Source organism: Mustelus asterias, chromosome 3 (assembly GCF_964213995.1).
Source record: "Mustelus asterias chromosome 3, sMusAst1.hap1.1, whole genome shotgun sequence".
Classification (NCBI taxonomy): domain Eukaryota; kingdom Metazoa; phylum Chordata; class Chondrichthyes; order Carcharhiniformes; family Triakidae; genus Mustelus; species Mustelus asterias.
The window spans coordinates 109,160,960-109,180,331 of NC_135803.1; the positions used below are offsets into that span (position 1 = coordinate 109,160,960).

The 19,372-nt window shown below is 45.7% G+C and overlaps 1 protein-coding gene across 3 annotated transcripts in view; it reads left to right on the forward strand.

Annotated features, from left to right (window-relative positions):
* The window catches only part of LOC144491523 (neural cell adhesion molecule L1-like protein), a 554,136-nt gene that overhangs the window by 373,272 nt on the left and 161,492 nt on the right, over nt 1-19,372 (forward strand). For all 3 annotated transcript variants that reach the window (XM_078209437.1, XM_078209436.1, XM_078209438.1), the window contains one exon: nt 17,563-17,678. In XM_078209437.1, coding sequence (XP_078065563.1) covers nt 17,563-17,678 — 116 coding nt within the window. The remainder of the gene's footprint in view (nt 1-17,562; nt 17,679-19,372) is intronic.

Below are 19,372 nucleotides of genomic sequence, written 5' to 3' on the forward strand. Positions count from 1 at the left end.
TTTTAGAGAGAGCATGCAGAAAAGATTTACAAGATTGGTTCCAGGGATGTCAGTTACTTTAATAGATGTGAGAAGTTGGTGCCGTTGTCCTTGGAGAAGGGAAGATTAAGAGGAGATTTGGTAAAGATGTTCAAAATCATTAGGGGTCCGAACAGAGAAGTTAGGGAGAAACTGCTTCCATTGGTGGAAGGGTCAAGAACCAAAGGACACATATTTAAGATAATTGGGGTAATAACCTGAGAAGACTTGAAGAGAAAACTTTTGCACAGGGGTCAGGATCTGGCATGCACTACCTTAAAGTTAGGTGGCAGCAGATTCAATCATGGCTTTCGAAAAGGAATTGGAAAATAATCTTAAGAGAAAAGAATTGCAAGGCTGCAGGAAAAAGCCAGGGGAATAGGAAGAGCTGAATAACTCTTCTGAGATCTGGGATGGGCATGACGGGGCTGAATGACATCCTTCCGTGCTGTAATCATCTCTGATGCATTTCTATGATCATCAACCCCCCAGCACCCCTGCGCCAACCTCTGCCTTGCTCCAATTTGTAGGTGGATTGCTGCATCTCACTACATATGAGCTGACATGTTTGCAGGATTATGGTGGGAGTCTGTAGCAACTTGTAAGCATAAACAAAATGCTCTGGAAACAGTATTTTGACAGAACATAGCAGTGACTGGTGCATCTTAGTACAGAGTAGGGACGACAGACCATTGAACTATAGTCACAAAATAATGGATGTCTCAACATTGCTGAGTGGTATGAATGATATTTGCTGTCTCAGTGAGAAAAAGCATAATTTTACTAATGCTCCAGGTCTGGTATTTCAGTTGTCAGTTATACTATCAAAACATTATCTGTGAATTTGACCTATTATGCCGCTTCCACATTATTCTCTGTGCAGAAAAAACAAAGGAGTTCCATTTACCAGCTTCCGCACGTGAGCTAACTTTTAGTTTACAACTACACAACGACTTTTGCTCCAAATTTCTTGCTTACAGGCACCTCAGCTGTTAGCGTAGAAGGATGTGCAACCTGTAGTTCTGCTGCAGCCACAGGGTATCACCATACAGAGTAAGAAAAGGAGGAAAAAATACTTTTAGCTGGAAAAGTGGTTTCATTGCGACACTGATAATTTCAACCTCATTATGCATACCAATGTTCCAGTGAATATAGCACTTTATTACAAGCCTCCATGGTCCAGTCATCTCCATTGTTACTTGCCACCTTTCAAATAGACATTGGTGTTTAGGAGAATGGTATGGCCAGAATGGAAGATGAGTAAAGGTGCAGATGAGATGCAGAGATAATTGACTCTGGGAATGATTTGTATTGATGGCAATGGAGGTGTAGTTGGTTCAATGTTATTGTGCCTTTACATACTCAAGTTACTGAAACCATCCTGAGAGTCCAGCAGTTCTCTGGCAACGAGGTGAACACCCTGTGCATATCAGGCTCCTCCTTACCCTGTTCCTCTTCCTCTGAGGATGCAGAGTGGGCATCACCATTCTTCTGCAGTTCCAGTTCACTCTGCAAGGTAATGTTATACAAGGCACAGCAGATCCAGATCCCTGTGCTGCTTCATGCTACAGGGAACCCCTAGATCTGTTCAGGCACCTGAATCACATTTCCAGTAACCCACTGGATTGATTGCTCCATGAGTGTCTTTTATGGACATATGGCTCTAGTTGTATCTTCCATCTGCATCTATGGTTCAGGCTCTGCATAGGTTTCATCAGGTAGGGCCTTTAAGGGAAGACCCCATGTTTAAGGAGCCACCTGGTCATTCTGCTTGGAGGTATGAAGACCTTTGGGATATGTGGCAGGCACAGAGTGAAGGCATTATGGCAACTTCCAGAATTTCCTGCGCAGATATGCATGAAAACCTTATGGTTTCAAGCTGCTTTTATACAGCAGAAACACAAGTGATATTTTTCACTAACAGATGCTGCCGTCAAGCCAAAGAGATGTTCTGCCTACCACACAAATGAGTAATGTGGTATATGAATTTCAGTGCTGGTGCAATGCCAGTCACACTCTCCCAACGACTGGCAGATCATATTAAACAGCATGCACTGTAGGCTATCCGCATTGACAGAGTAATGACTCTACTCAACTTGTCTGAGCTTGCAAAACACAGAACATAATGTCTAACTTTAGATGTTATGTTGAAGAGTTTAACAATACTTTTGGGGAGTGCACGGTGGCACAGTGGTTAGCACTGCCATCTCACAGCACCAGGGTGGTTGTCTGTGTGGAGTTTGCACATTCTCCCCGTGTCTGTGTGGGGTTCTTCCACGTGCTCCAGTTTCCTCCCACACTCCAAAGATGCGCAAGTTAGGTTGATTGGCCATGTTAAATTGCCCTTTAGTAGGGTAAATGCATGGGATTACGGGAATTAGGCCTGGGTGGGATTGTTGTTGGTGCAGGCTTGATGGGCTGAATGACTGCACTGTAGGGTTTCTATGATTCATTTGCTAAACAATGCCGAGTTTGCTAAGAATTAGATTAGCAACCTATTTAAGATTATAATTTGGGCTCGCAATGTAGCTCACTTCAACTTTCTAGAAGCTACATCTTTTCAGTGCTACATATCTTCACATTCAATCAATCAGTTTGCTTTTCTCAGGTAGCATGAAGTGTTGTACCCTTTGAAATGTGGCATTCCTGTGTCTATAATGAATGGAAGACAAATAGCTTTGACAGCATGTCTTTTTCAACAATACTAAAGTAACAAAAAAATGTATTTCTTTTCCAGTAGGTTAGTCCTTGATTGTTCAAATCAGATTTTGCATCAGAGTAACTTTTGCACACACTTGTGATCACTGATAAAATGTAGGTAGCCAAAAACCAATCCAGTTCCACCATTCAACGTGATCATGACTAGCTGTATCCTAACTCTACCTATCCACCCTCATTCCATATCCCCTGCTTTGCTTGACTAACTGTGGCGGTTGTCCCTTTAAGGATCCATCTACAGAGTAAGGGCCACATGATCTGGGGAACCTATCGGGAAAACGCAGTAAGAAGTTTAACAACACCAAGTTAAAGTCCAACAGGTTTATTTGGCATTTTAACCTGGTGTTGTTAAACATCTTACTGTGTTTACCCCAGTCCAACGCCAGCATCTCCACATCAACCTATTGGGAAGCAGGGTTTCTGTTCCAGAATTATTAATTACCTAACTGGTGAACAGAAGTTATTACTTTGGTTACAAGGACAAAAGAAAAAGCAGTCCCAAGATCATGAGTACAAAGTCATGTAGAAATTCAGTTCAAGTTGAGAAGCAGCAGATTGTTTGCAGATCTGCCCCTATTTGGACAATTAGATGTTTTTCATGTCTTTGTGGAGGATGGGACACAATACATTGAACTTTTGGGTGACTATGTTCAGGCCAATGGAATAAAGGAGGAGGGGGAAGAGGAACTTATCCTTCTGAGCATGTGTAGGACCCAGACCTACAATTTAAGCCGCAGCCTCACATCCCCAAGCGGCCCGACTCCAAGTCATTCGCCGAGACAGTTGAATTGGTGAAAACACACTACCACCTAAAGCCATCAGTAGTATTGCAGCACTCCTCGTCACAATGGATGTCTCGGCACTCTACACCAGCATCCCCCCATGATGATGGCATTGCTGCAACTGCCTCAGTACTCAATGCCGACAACTGCCAGTTTCAACATGCAATTTTAGAACTCATCCGCTTCATCCTGGACCACAATGTCTTCACCTTCAACAACCAGTTCTTCATCCAGACACACGGAACAGCCATGGGGACCAAATTCGCACCTCAATATGCCAACACCTTCATGCACAGGTTCGAACAAGACTTCTTCACCACACAGGACCTTCAACCGATGCTCTACACTAGATACATCGATGACATTCTCTTCCTTTGGACTCATGGTGAACAATCACTAAAACAACTATATGATGGCATCAACAAGTTCCATCCCACCATCAGACTCACCATGGATTACTCTCCGGAATTGGTTGCATTCTTGGACACACGCATCTCCATTAAGGACGGTCACCTCAGCACCTCACTGTACCGCAAGCCCACGGATAACCTCACGATGCTCCACTTCTCCAGCTTCCACCCTAAACACGTTAAAGAAGCCATCCCCTACGGACAAGCCCTCCGTATACACAGGACCTGCTCGGATGAGGAGGATCGCAACAGACACTTCCAGACGCTGAAAGATGCCCTCATAAGAACAGGATATGGCGCTCGACTCATTGATCAACAGTTCCGACGTGCCACAAGCGAAAAACCACACCGACCTCCTCAGAAGACAAACACGGGACACGGTGGACAGAGTGCCCTCCGTCGTCCAGTACTTCCCCGGAGCGGAGAAGCTACGACATCTCCTCCGGAGCCTTCAACATGTCATTGATGAAGACGAACATCTCGCCAAGGCCATCCCCACGCCCCCACTTCTTGCCTTCAAACAACCGCACAACCTCAAACAGACCATAGTCGCAGCAAACTACCCAGCCTTCAGGAGAACAGTGGCCACGACACCACACAACCCTGCCACAGCAACCTCTGCAAGACGTGCCGGATCATCGACACAGATGCCATCATCTCACGTGAGAACACCATCCACCAGGTACACGGTACATACTCTTGCAACTCGGCCAACGTTGTCTACCTGATACGCTGCAGGAAAGGATGTCTGGAGGCATGGTACATTGGGGAAACCATGCAGACGCGACGACAACGGATGAATGAACACCGCTCGACAATCACCAGGCAAGACTGTTCTCTTCCTGTTGGGGAACACTTCAGCGGTCACGGGCATTCGGCCTCTGATCTTCAGGTAAGCGTTCTCCAAGGAGGCCTTCACAACACACGACAACGCAGAGTCGCTGAGCAGAAACTGATAGCCAAGTTCTGCACACAGGAGGACGGCCTCAACCAGGATCTTGGGTTCATGTCACACTATCTGTAACCCCCACGACTTGCAAAATCTCACTAGCTGTCCTGTCTGGAGACAATACACATCTCTTTAACCTGTGCTTAATGCTCTCTCCACTCACATTGTCTGTACCTTTAAGACTTGATTCGCTGTAAAGAATTGCATTCCAATCATTTTTCTGTCAATTGAGATCATCGCAACGGTACATAATCAAACATTCAACTGACTTAACTGGTCTGCATTGAATTTTAGCTTACTGATATCAGCTACAGCTCAAATCAGTCTATTTTTAAAACTAGATTACTATGTAACATACTTTAATTCTTTTTTTGTGAATTAAGGTACATAAAACAAATATAGCTGCAGCATTTAATCTTGAACTTTGATGAAGTGCATTGAATTTTAGTGGTTCAATACTTTCATCTAAATGACTTTCTCAAACTGCATACCATGGGATGGTTGATCCTGCCAACTGTATATATGAATTTAAATCTTGGTCACAAATTATATTGGAAGTTGGGCTTTCAAGAGAGGCCCACTGAATCCAAGGATGAAAAGGGGAAGGTCTGCAGCGCTGGAATAAAGATTCTGACGAGATGTGATGTGATTCCTCAGCTGAACTGTTTTGTCCACAGTTAAATAGTGAAGACAAGAACAACAGTGCATAATCTTACATTTATATGACTTAACTGGTCTGCATTGATTTTTGCTGTACTGATGGCAGCTTCAAGTTCAAATCATTTTGAGACTATTTTTAAAACAGACTATTGTGCAGCATACCTTAGCGTGATGACAAGGGAATAGAGTTTGCCACAGAAGTAAATCAGGAAAAGATTGCATCATTTATCTTGTGAATTGCGATAAACAACCTCAAACACCAACCTTTCATGTGTTACATGGAGATAGCGATACTTCGATTGAATTAAGAGTTTTTGTCAATTCAGGCAAGACTTCCATATGAAACCAAACCTTACACATTATAATCACACAGATTTTAGTGCATATTGTCTTAAAGTGGAGCTTCCATTTGTTCCTTCATTGCAGTGAAGGAAGGGATGGAGAAGTGTTGAATCAGCTTCTTGAGAATTTGTCTCAGAAACACCTGGACTCTGTTTGCATGCATTCAAAAAGCATTACTGAAATATTCACTGGCATTATTGCCACCAACTCGTCCAGCATCTATGACCAACCTTCTGGTTACCTTGGCATGAGCATCTGTTTGCCCCTTCAGAGCAAGTAGTTTACCATCATCAGTTAACTTGTGTAGCATCCTACTATGCACAACTCACTGTAACGAGAAAGCCCTGGCAAGCCTTTTCAGGAGCAGATGCATTATTCTGCATCAGTTCAGCCTCAATCCACAGCATTCCCATGTATTTGCATCAAAATTGAAATATAACCCAGCTTGCAGATAAGGTAATTTAGACTATGGTACGCCAACTTAGAGCCAGCCTTCTCGAAGCTCCTTGAAAGTGACCACAAGCCGTCTTCTGGGTCTGCCAATACAACTAGCATCTCAGTGTGTAACCGCATCAGTGTACTCCTGGGTGCAACCCAATCAAAGGCGTCATCTGAGTCCATTATAGCAGAACCTATCTGTGACCTTGTTCTCCGATGAGCTGGCACAATAACCATTGGTTCTCCCTTCCTTTGCAGAAGCCCACTTGTGTCTGAGGACTGTCCACACGCAGATCTCAACTCTATATTAACCACTAAAGCATATGCAGTGCCAATATCTGAGCTGATATCTATGACTATGAGAACAAATGACGTCAGTGCTGTGGTGTCGCTCTCTTTCCTCCTCCTGAGGCTGCTATGGCGAGGCAAGTGGGAGTTCTTGGGTGACTGAAAGCAGATAATAGAGGGGAAGTTTGGGGTGAAATAAGGGTATTAGGGCGGGGAGCAACAGATCCATGATCACACCATCGGTGGCTTGGAGCAGTTCATCTACATAGCAGAGTGAGGGTATACTGGGAATTGAGAAGAGACGTAAGACAATAAAATATAATTACCCTCAGTTTTCAGCAATGCCTGAGATTATTGAGTCTGATGCTGCCAGCTCCATATTGCAGTGAATCTTCACCTCTGTAGGCCTCAGAAATACCGGTGCCCTTGTTCATCACTCGTTCTGCTCTTGTGGTAATCCTGTCCTGCAGAGAGGGAGAGGGTCAAATGTCAGTGACTGTATTGCATTGTGTTTTGGTGAAATGTCTGCCATTACTAAACATGTTTTAGTCTGAAATCATTGGAATGTGTGTGAAATGAGGGTGAGGTGAAGCGCCTGAATGTTAGGCCTAAGTCCTGAATAGCAGAAAATGATGCTATGTGAATGATAGGGATGGAATGTAGTGAACAGTATGAGTGGCTAGTAGCGATTTGAACTAATTATGAGGCAAAAAAAGGTGCATGTTCTTCCTGGTTTCCTGACTGAGAATATTTCAATATGATAGGCTGCTTACCTTGGCTTGGTGACTTCATTGTTGCTGGACTCCTGGAGATCTCCTTGACTTGACTCCAGGTTCAATCTGATGCATGTAAGGGGAAGTCATGACAAGTATCATCTTTGGGCTGGATTTTGCCATCTCTCGGTCCTTAATGGTCCAGATGTCTGACAGGTGAAGATAAGGTGGAACATTGGAATATTGTGTTTACTTACCTACAATTTATGGAATGGTGTACTACAAGTTATGCTATAGTGAGATGATCAGTCCAGTTATTTTGTTAAAAGGCTGTTAAAATGTCTATTCCACCACCAACTACCTTTGATGTTAGTTCTCAGGGAGCAAAGACTAAGCCAATAAAAATGAATTAATGAGTGCCCAAGATAAGAAAAAATAACTTGCTTGGCCTGTTAAACTGCCTGACAGCAATGAATCAAATCCCCCCACGAGGTGGATCTTTTTTGGCACTTAGGGAGTCTTAACATGCAGAATCCATCCTGGAGATATTTGAGATAATTGAAACTACTTTGATCAGTATGATCTAAGCAATCTGTAATAGGCTCTGTAATGCATTTAATTGGCATTTATGAGCTTGAGCCAAATATATTTCTGTCTGCGATATTACTGATTATTTTCAAACATTTAGGCTGGAATATTCCGCCCCCCGCCAAGGCGGCCTCCCTTACGGCAGATGCGGCAAGCCATTCAAATGTCCATTGACTTTGGCAGAAAGGAAGATCCCGCCAGTGGGAGGGGCCACAAAAGTCTGTCCTTAGGCTGAGAAATTAGGGTCAGTACTACAGCTGGAGTTGGCACTATGGAATCCAGAGGCCCTCTGAATCGGGCATGTAGCTTTTCCAGTCAATTTGATGTGCCCCCATGCTGGGAAAGCAGCTCACATAGGTGTGTGCCATGCATGCACAAGAAGCTTCCTGACTAGCCAGATTGTGGCATCAAGCAGCCGTACTGTTGACGTGATGCAATATGTGCAAACTGGGATTGTGCAGGTCCACTCACCAAATTCACTTGTCATTCCCCAAAATACGATCAGACAGCTGCACGGGGGGCCCACCAGTAAATGTTCAGTCACCCAACTTGTAGGTAAGGTGATCTAAACTAATTATCCATGGAGGTTCTCTGGAGTGATTTTGAAGTTTCCTTTTATTAATTAATACAATGTGGGTGTTGATGGCTGGGCCAGAATTTATTGCCCATCTCTAATTGCCCTTGAGGAGGGGACGGCGAGCTGCCTTCTTGAACCGCTGCAATCCATCTGGTTTAGGAACATCCACAGTGCTATTAGGGATGGATTTCTAGGATTTTGACCCAGTGACTGTGGTGAACCATCGTTGGTTCACCACTGGGGTTTGTTACCATGTTACTGTTGGGCTAGGGTGTTATTACTGTGGGGGTTGTACTATGTTGTTGGGTTAGGGTGTTTACCTGTTATAAGTGTTACCATGGCACATTCCAGTGGGGTCCCGCCTCCGGTGGCAGGGTATAAGACCCCCTGCTCCGGCAGGACCCCTTCAGTCTGAACTGGTGTATTCGTGTTAGTAGTTTCATTGTTACTGTATTAAAGCCTTCAATACTAAAGCCTTGATTCCATGTGCTCATTGACGCGCATCAATTTAATACAGTAAACAGAGAGTATGGAACAGATTCTAAAACCGGATCGTCTGACACTGGACCCACGTGCGGTCGGTGCAGCTAACACATTCGACCATTGGTGGAAGTGCTTTGAGGACTACCTGGCAGCCTCGGTAGCTATCACTACGGACAGTGATAGACTCCAGGTCCTCCACGCGAGGGTAAGCGACACGATTTACCTAGCCATTCGTGCAGCTCCCACTTACCAGGGTGCCGTCGAGCTCCTAAAGAATAGGTACATTACGCCACCCAACGAGATACATGCTCGTTACCTCCTCGCTACACGACGTCGGCAGTCGGGCGAAACCATAGAGGATTATGCCAATGAGCTCCTGCAGCTTGCCAGGGGTTGCGACTGTAAGGACGTCTCCGCCGAGCAGTACATGTACGACCTCGCCCGAGACGCGTTCGTAGCAGGGGTAGGGTCCTCGTACATCAGGCTTAAATTACTAGAAAAGGGGAAACTCAACTTGACCCAGGCAATGGGGATGGCCGCGAGGTTGGAGGCGGCGTCGAAGAGCTTGGCGCTGTACCCCGAGGACCACGTGCAGTCAACGTGGTTGGAGCAAGCTCTGCTCCCTCCTCGCCCCGCGAACCCGCGCTCCCAGATCGATTCGACGACGGCGGCAGCTCCAGGTGGCCAGCGATGCTATTTTTGCGGTGGGGCCAAGCATCCACGGCAACAGTGTCCGGCAAGAACGGCAATCTGCAGCCAGTGCGGTAAAAAAGGCCACTACGGCAAAGTCTGTAGGTCCAGACCTAAAAACGGCAGTGCAGTTTGTAACCCTCCAGAACGGAGACCATCTCTTTCGGCGTTGCAGTACCCACGAGGTCCGACCACGTGCGATCTCAGGACGGCGCCATCGTGGCAAACAGAGGAGGAGGAAGACCACCAGGAGTCGCTGCGCTTGGCGCCCTCACCCACGTGCGATTCATGGGGGCGGCCATCATGGTCCACGACGACTAGGAGCGACCAGCAGGGGTCCTCAGCATCCACATCGGCAGCATGCAGTGACGCCCAGGGGCCAACGGTGGCGTCGATCTCTCTGGATCAGACCAGGCATTACAGACTGGAACATTCTATGATGGAGGTAAAGGTTAGTGGCAGAACTGTGAATTGTCTGTTTGACAGTGGGAGCACCGAAAGTTTCATACACCCTGAAACTGCTAAAAGGTGTGGACTCCGGGTTCTCCCTGCCAAACAGACAATTTCCATGGCATCACAGTCCCGGTCTGTACCGATCCAAGGACGATGTATGGTAACTCTTGAGGTACAGGGCACAGTTTACGAGCAATTCAGGCTCCTTGTGCTACCTCACCTTTGCGCGCCAATTATCCTCGGACTAAACTTTATGGTCCACATGAAGAGTGTGATCCTACAGTACGGTGGGCCACTCCCTTCACTGGCAGTAGGGAACCAGCCGCAGCCTCCAAATTGCCCAAAGCGCCCCGCGTGCAATCTATCCATCCTGAAGATCACGACACCATCCCTTTTTAAAAATCTGGTACCTGGCTGCAAGCCCATCGCTACTAAAAGTAGGCGTTACAGCGCTGAGGACCGGATCTTTATTAGATCTGAGGTTCAGCGGCTCCTCAAGGAAGGGATCATACAGGCCAGTGCTAGTCCGTGGAGAGCGCAGGTCGTGGTAGTCAAAAGCGGGAACAAACCTCGGATGGTCATCGACTATAGTCAGACCATTAATAGATACACGCAGCTGGATGCGTATCCTCTCCCGCGCATTTCTGATATGGTCAATCAGATTGCGCAGTACCGAGTGTTTTCTACCATAGACCTTAAGTCCGCCTACCATCAACTCCCCATCCGCCCAGAGGACCGACAATATACGGCCTTTGAGGCGGATGGTCGTCTATACCAATTCCTCAGGGTTCCATTTGGTGTCACCAATGGGGTCTCGGTCTTCCAGCGTGCTATGGACCGAATGGTGGACCAGAATGGGTTGCGGGCTACCTTCCCGTACCTGGATAACGTCACCATCTGCGGCCATGACCAGCAGGACCACGACACGAATCTCCAACACTTTCTGCGCACTGCATCTCGCCTGAATCTGACCTATAACAGGGAGAAGTGCGTATTCCGTACGCGTAAGTTAGCCATCCTCGGATACGTGGTGGAAAACGGGGTCATTGGCCCTGATCCAGACCGTATGCGCCCACTCACTGAACTTCCCTTGCCCGCTAGCACGAAAGCACTGAGGAGATGCCTCGGGTTCTTTTCGTATTATGCACAGTGGGTCCCCAACTACGCGGACAAAGCTCGTCCGCTCATTAAGTCCACGACCTTCCCACTTACGCCGGAGGCCCAATTGGCCTTCAAGGTTTTGAAAAGCGACATCTCGAAAGCCACGATGCACGCGGTGGATGAATCCATCCCTTTCCAGGTGGAGAGTGATGCATCTGACTTCGCCCTAGCCGCCACACTAAACCAGGCAGGCAGGCCCGTCGCGTTTTTTTCCCGCACCCTTCAAGGCCCAGAGATTCGGCACTCAGCGGTGGAAAAGGAGGCTCAGGCCATTGTGGAGGCAGTCAGGCACTGGCGCCATTACCTGGCAGGTAAGCGGTTCACCCTGATCACGGATCAACGATCCGTGGCGTTTATGTTCAATAACACGCAGAGGGGCAAGATCAAGAACGATAAGATCTTGCGGTGGAGAATTGAGCTCTCCACCTATAATTACGATATTATGTATCGTCCAGGGAAGCTCAATGAGCCCTCGGATGCCCTCTCGCGCGGAACATGCGCCATCATGCAGGAGGACCGCTTGAAGGCTCTCCACAATGATCTGTGTCATCCTGGAGTCACCAGACTCTACCACTTCATCAAAGCCCGCAACCTGCCCTACTCGGTGGAGGAGGTCAGGTCAGTAACTAGAAGCTGTCGGATTTGCGCAGAATGCAAACCACACTTTTATCGACCAGACCGGGCACATTTGGTCAAGGCCACTCGCCCTTTTGAGAGGCTGAGTGTGGATTTTAAGGGCCCCCTTCCCTCAACGGACCGGAATGTCTATTTTCTCAATATAATAGACGAATATTCCCGGTTTCCGTTTGTTTTCCCCTGTGCGGACACGTCAACTGCCACCGTCATCAAGGTTTTCAGTGAACTTTTTACCCTGTTCGGGTACCCCTGCTATATTCATAGCGACAGGGGCTCGTCGTTCATGAGCAACGACTTGAGGCAATTCCTGCTCTCATTCGGGATTGCCTCTAGTAGAACCACGAGCTACAACCCTAGGGGTAACGGACAGGTGGAAAGGGAGAATGCTACAGTCTGGAAGGCTGTCCTACTGGCACTGAAATCCAGGGGCCTTCCAGTCTCCCGTTGGCAGGAGGTCCTTCCAAATGCGCTCCATTCTATCCGCTCCCTCCTGTGTACGGCAACCAATGCTACTCCCCACGAGAGGATGTTCTCATTCCCTCGGAAGTCGTCCTCGGGGACCTCATTGCCAGCCTGGTTGACGTACCCAGGACCCGTCCTTCTGCGGCGCCATGTGAGGGCTCGCAAGTCCGACCCCTTGGTCGAACCGGTCCAACTCCTCCACGCCAACCCTCAGTATGCCTATGTGGCATATCCTGACGGGCGAGAGGACACTGTCTCCATTAGAGACCTGGCGCCCGCAGGGGACGTAGCAACCCCTGTCGCTCCTATTCCCCCAGTCACAAATCCACTACTCCTCATTACTTCCCCAGACGTGGCGCGGTCAGCACCGGGACCAGTGCATAACACTTTTACTCCCATGTACAGCTTGCCTGAGACTCGGAGATCGGCGCCACCATCATCACCACCACCACCACTACCACCAAACGTTCCAGGATCCCCTGCACCATCGCCTCACCAGGGCCGGCCGGCCCGGGAGTCCTTGAGGGGACAGCCACACGTTACTTGGAGAGAACCACTACAAGCACCTGCTCCGGTTTCGCAACCGGTGTTGAGGAGATCGCAGCGTCGGTGCGGTCCTCCAGACCGTCTGGACTTGTGAATCCTGTGATTTTTTTTTTTTTGTTATTGTCTGTTTTCGTCCACCCCGCCACCTTTTGTTCTTAAAGGAGGGGTGAATGTGGTGAACCATCGTTGGTTCACCACTGGGGTTTGTTACCATGTTACTGTTGGGCTAGGGTGTTATTACTGTGGGGGTTGTACTATGTTGTTGGGTTAGGGTGTTTACCTGTTATAAGTGTTACCATGGCACATTCCAGTGGGGTCCCGCCTCCGGTGGCAGGGTATAAGACCCCCTGCTCCGGCAGGACCCCTTCAGTCTGAACTGGTGTATTCGTGTTAGTAGTTTCATTGTTACTGTATTAAAGCCTTCAATACTAAAGCCTTGATTCCATGTGCTCATTGACGCGCATCAGTGACAGTAAAGGAATGGAAGATATTTCCAGGTCAGGATGGTGTGTGGCAATGAGGGGACCTGGCAGGTGATGGTGTTCCCATTCATCTGCTGCCCTTGGCTTTTTAAGTGATAAAGGTTGCAGATTTGGAAGGTGCTGATAAAGAGTATTGATGAGTTGCTGAAATACATCTTGGAGATGGTACACCTAGTCTAGCAGCTACTCCGCATCAGTGGTGGAGGGAGTGAATGTTTAAGGTGGTAGATGGGGTGTCAATCAAGCAGTCTCCTTTATCCTGGACTGTGTTGAACGTCTTGAATGTTTTTGGAGCTGTACTAATCCAGACAAGTAGAGAGTATTCCATCACACTCCTGACTTGTGCCTTGTAGATGGTGGACAAGCTTTGGGGAGTCAGAAGATGAGTTCCTCGTCGCAGAGTTCCCAGACTCTGACGTGCTATTTATATGGCTGTCCAGTTAACTTTCTAGTCAATGGTAACCTCCAGGATGTTAATAGTGGGGAATTCAGTGATGGTAATGCTTTTGAATGTCAAGAGGAGATGGTTAGATCCTCTCTTGTTCATGCCTGGCCCTTGTGTGTCATTCACTCCTACTGATAATGTCACAGACAGATTCGCCTGTGACAGGCAGGTTGGTGAGGATGAGATCATAGAAACCCTACAGTGTAGGAGGAGGCCATTCGGCCCATCGAGTCTGCACCGACAACAATCCCACCGCAGGCCCTATCCCCACAACCGCACACATTTACCCCGCTAATCCCTCTAACCTTTGCATCCCGGGACACTATGGGCAATTTAGCATGGCCAATCAACCTAACCGGCACATCTTTGGAATGTGGGAGGAAACCGGAGCGCCCGGAGGAAACCCACACGGACACGGGGAGAACGTGCAAACTCCACACAGACCGTGATGCAAACCGGGAATCAAACCCAGGTCCCTGGAGCTGTGAGGCAGCAGTGCTGACCACTGTGCTACCATGCCGCCCTGAAAGTTAGTTTTTCTCTCTTTATGCTCTTTGGACCTAATCAATTCATTCTGTGGTGGTACTACTAAGCTACTCTTGGTGATGAACATTGAAGGCCCCCACCCAGAGTACATTCTGTTTCTGCGTCTTTGCTACCCTCAGTGCTTCCTCCAAGTGCTGTTCAACATGGAGGAGTACTGTACTGATTTATTGGCGGGGGGAGGATTAGCAGATGTTTTCCAGATCCATGTTTGACCTGATGCCATGAGATTTCATGGAGTCCAGAGTTGATTTTGAGAGCGTCCAGGCTAAATAACTCTTGAGTATATACCATGGTGCCGCCACCTCTGCTGGTGATGGTGGTGTCTGGGACATTGCACATAAGTTATGATTCTGTGAGTATGACTATGTCAGGCTGTTGCTTGACTAGTTTGTGGATCAGCACTCCCAAAATAGGCACAAGCTCCCAGATGTTGGGAAGACCATAAGACATAGGAGCAGAATTAGGCCACTCAGCCCATCACGTCCGCTCTGCTATTCAATCATGGCTGATATTTTTCTCATCCCCATTCTCCTGCCTTTTCCCCATAGCCCCAATCCCTTTATTGACCAAGAGACTTTGCAGGGTTGAAAGGACTTTGATTTGCCATTGTCGTTTCCGGTTCCCAGGTCAATACCACGTCATCCGTCTTGTTTTTGTGGACTTCATCGCACTTTGGTACAACTGAATGGATTGTTAGGCCATTTCAGTGGGTATTTAAGAGTCATTCATATTCCTGTGGGTCTGGAGTCACATGTAGACTAGACCAGCAGATTTCATTCTGTGAGGGGGATGACTGAACCAAATGGGTTTTTATGACAATTGACAGTGGTTTCATGGTCATAATTACTGAGACCAGCTTGTTAATTCCAGATTTATTATCTGAATTTAAATTCAGCTGCCATTGTGGGATTTGAAAACATGTCCCAGGGCATTAGTCTGGGCCTCTGGATTACTAATTTGGTGACATTACCACAATGACACAAACTCTCCTGAAGGTGTTGTGGTGAGTTGCTGGATTTCACAGGGAATACTGCAGCCTCCTCACTGGGAGGGCAGAGGATTTGGTGATCTGTATGCACAAAAGTTGCAAAGAGTATCGGGGATGTGGTTAAAGTGCTTCTGGATTTACAACATGTCAGGGAGATGGGGCTGTAGAGAGGGAAAGCTCTATGCAGTGTCTTTTGCCAAGTTAGAGCTGGATTCCTACATAGTAACAGGAGGCTGCATGTCCAGCCAGCCAGTGCACCAAACATCTTGGTGCACATCCTCATGAGTGTTCCCCTGTATACTAACTCAGTTTATCTGAGATCCTTGTAGCAGAAAGTGTCTGCAGCCTCATCCTCCATTGAGCTGGAAAACATTCTATCCTTTCCCCCCGGGCTTGGCTGCAGCCTCCTTGTGCAGATCCCAATTCCAAACTAGCCTTTAAGGTACACGCAGTCTTAGTATCCAAACTGGAGGCTACAAATGTCAGAACAAGTGACAGGGCCTCTTCATCCAGTGCTGAGATGATGCTCTTTTTCTTCCTCCTTGGGCTGTCATGGTGGAGCAGACAGCGGTTCCTCAGTGTCTAAAAGCAGAAAATCAGAAAGGGGAAGGTTAGGGTGGTGAAAGTGAATGGGATGGAAAGCAAAAAGTCCATGGTCACACTATTAGAGGCTTGTATATCATTGCCAAATAGCAGAATGGGGGTGAACTTGGAGTTGTGAAAGGGCATTAAGCAAGAACATACCATCACCCTCAGTGTGCTCAGTGATGCTGGAGGCTTTGGGCTTTGTCACAGTTGACGCCATGATGCAGAGAATCACTTTGTCCATCGGGCATAGGTACCTTTTTGGCCCACTGGTTCTGCTCTGCTCCCCACAGCTGCAGGGACCCTGTCCTGCAAGAGAGAGAGAGAAAGAAGGATGTTAGTGACTGTGTTGCACTGCGTTTGGGTGATGTTTTTTCAAACATTTTTCCAACCAGGAGAAAAGGTCACAGGTTTATAAAGCATCACCAAGGTTCATTAGACTGCAAATGTGTCTATCCCCTGAAGTATATCTTGAAGTACACATTCCAGTGGTGCATTAGTCTATTTAGTCTGTCAGATGAAGTAAGATCACATTTCCATCAGGGTGTTTTTTGGAATACAAGGAACATGGAAGAAAATGCCAGCAGGGGTTCATTCAAATAAATACCCTGTCTGTCGGCAGAAAGCTATGGATGTTTGAAGTTGTTTTCATTGTCAATACTTTCTAAAGAATCGAAAATCCTTTTATAAACCCAAATGAAGGATCATTTCAGTCTTGAAAACATTCCCTCTACGGTAAATGTGTATGTTTTCAATTGATCACCAAAATGGACTTTTTCTCGACAACCAGTACAAATCTGAACAAGTTTTTTTAACTTTAGTGATTAATGAGGAAATTTTAAAAATGCAGCAGTTAAAGTTGGCTGTTCATTTTATTTAAAAATTTTTCAAACTACAGTATTTTCATCCTGGAGTAGCAGTTCCCGATAAAACAATCCTTTTGTTTAAAAGGAAATTTTCCTCCAATCTAAATATGCCTGTTTTAATGGAACTGCAGTTCCCTTTGCTTTTTTAAAGTCATACAGAAAGCTCAAACTAATTTTATGACATGCTCCACAATTGAAGAATTGAACATAATTTATTAATTCATACATCTAAGGCCAGTTAAGGCATTTGACAGAGTGTGAATAGGGAGTCGAGCTTTATCTGATGAAAATCTGTGTTTAACCCGTCAGTACCTCTGGCAACAGCTCGTTACAGCAGTAATTTGTCCCATGAGGCAAGTAATTGTAGTCAGCCGAAGATGAATACGCTTGAAGTCAGATATATTTTAAGCTTTACACTTGTATTTTCTTTAAAATTCCTCATGGCATATGCTTAGTATTTCAATAATACTTAAGCAATGAGGACAGGCTGAGAATATAAGCTTCACTGTTTGCTTAACCTCTTGTTCAACTATCATTGTAAGCTATTTTCAGCAATTTTAATTTCAAAAACCAATATGAGTTTATTGTTTCCTATCTTTAACTTAAATTCTGGACTTTCATGAAGTTGCACTAACTGTTTTCGAAGAACTGAAAGGAAAGTAAAACAGACTATATAAAAATGTTGTCTTATTTTAAAATGCATTAAAATAATCATGAGACCTCTCTATTTTACCAGTTCCTGACGCTGCACCTTTGAACGTTGCTGTTGAAATCATGAACAGTACTTTAATTAAAGTTACTTGGTCAGAAGTACCAAAAGAGAAAATTCGTGGCCATCTGCAAGGTTATAAGGTAAAATAATCTCTGCATTATTGAAGAATGTTGCTTTCTATGAGCCGGTATTGTATTTTTATTATGAAGTAAGACAGATACCAATTATTCTTAGTTATTATTGAATATGTTTTTAAATTAGCATTCCTTCTTGAAATTTTGGTGACAATAAGTCTTGGATTTCATACCAAGATTTTCTATTTATTAATGTTAGTAAAATAATGGTGCTATCTCATGTCCAACAGCATGGGACATGGTGTTAGATCAGGACCAATCACAAATTAAAAATAAAGTAGTTAGGAATGTGATGGGATACTCTCCTTGCCTGAATGAGTGCAGTTCCAATAGCACTCAAGAAGCTCGACACCAATCAGGATTAAGCAGCCCACTTGATGGGCATCCCATCCAACACCTTCAACATCCAGTCCCTTCACCATCGACACACAGTGGCAGTGGCGTGTACCATCTACACGATGCATTGGAAATCAGACATATCAAGCTCCTAAGTTGTGAAAGTAACATTCAAAATTATGGAAATTGTCTCCAAAGAGTGTAAAGTAACCTCTCAGCACAAATGATGAACAAAGACATTTACACAATTGAACAAAAAAGTTAACTGTGAAGTTTCAGTACTTTTTTGCATGTCTCCCTGTCATATCTTCAGGCCCCTCAATTGCTGCCTCGCTTTCACTGGTAAATTCTAGGAAGCCAAGGTAATCTATGGATCTGCAATTAATTCCAAAACCCATGTCAATGTCACTGTGTGCAATTCAGTTCATAGGGGGAGGCAATGGCCTAGTGGTATTGTCACTAGACTATTAATCCAGAAACTCAGCTAATGTTCTGGGGGACCTGGGTTCGAATCCCGCCACTCCAGATGGTAGAATTTGAATTCAATAAACTGGGATTAAGAATCTACTGATGACCATGAAACCACTGTCCATTGTCGGAAAAACCCAGCTGGTTCACGAATGTCCTTTAGGGAAGGAAATCTGCCGTCCTTACCCAGTCGGGCCTACACATGATGCCAGAGCCATAGCAATATGGTTCACTCTCAACGGCCCTCCTAGGGTGGCTAGGGATGGGCAATAAATGCTGGCTAGCCAGCGACATCCACATCCCACGAATGAATATTTTAAAAAATAAATCTGTTTAATTGGATTACTCCATTAATTATTTTTTCAAACCAATTTTACAGAAACTTATGAGTGCTGTGTGAAAAGCAGATTTATTTTGTGCAGCATCTAAGGGGAAATATAACCAAATAAATAGCTATGCAGAAAAATCAGCATAAACATTGGAATATTTCCTTTTTCCAAGGCAAACCTATGTAACTTCAACAATGATTTAGTTTTGCTAGCTCTGTAATAGGACTATTACTGTTTAAAAGATTAGTGCAGCCATTTATAATGGCTTGTGGATAGAGCTTTAGAGCAGAAAAAAGAGGTAGTTCATTTAGGTCACAAGGAACTAGTTTATCTTCTTTCCAGCAATGAACAGGTACTTCTTAGCAGTTAATTTGTTATACAGTGGTTCACATACCTCAATAGACCAATCAAATATTGTCTTTAATATAAATTTATGATATAGTGATGAAGTTTTGCTTTTTAAGCACTGAACTCCCTGCAAATGGCTTAGAACATTATTGTTATTGACTGAAAGCAGCACATGTTGGGTGATGGGTGATGAAAACATGCCTACAGAAATGATTAATG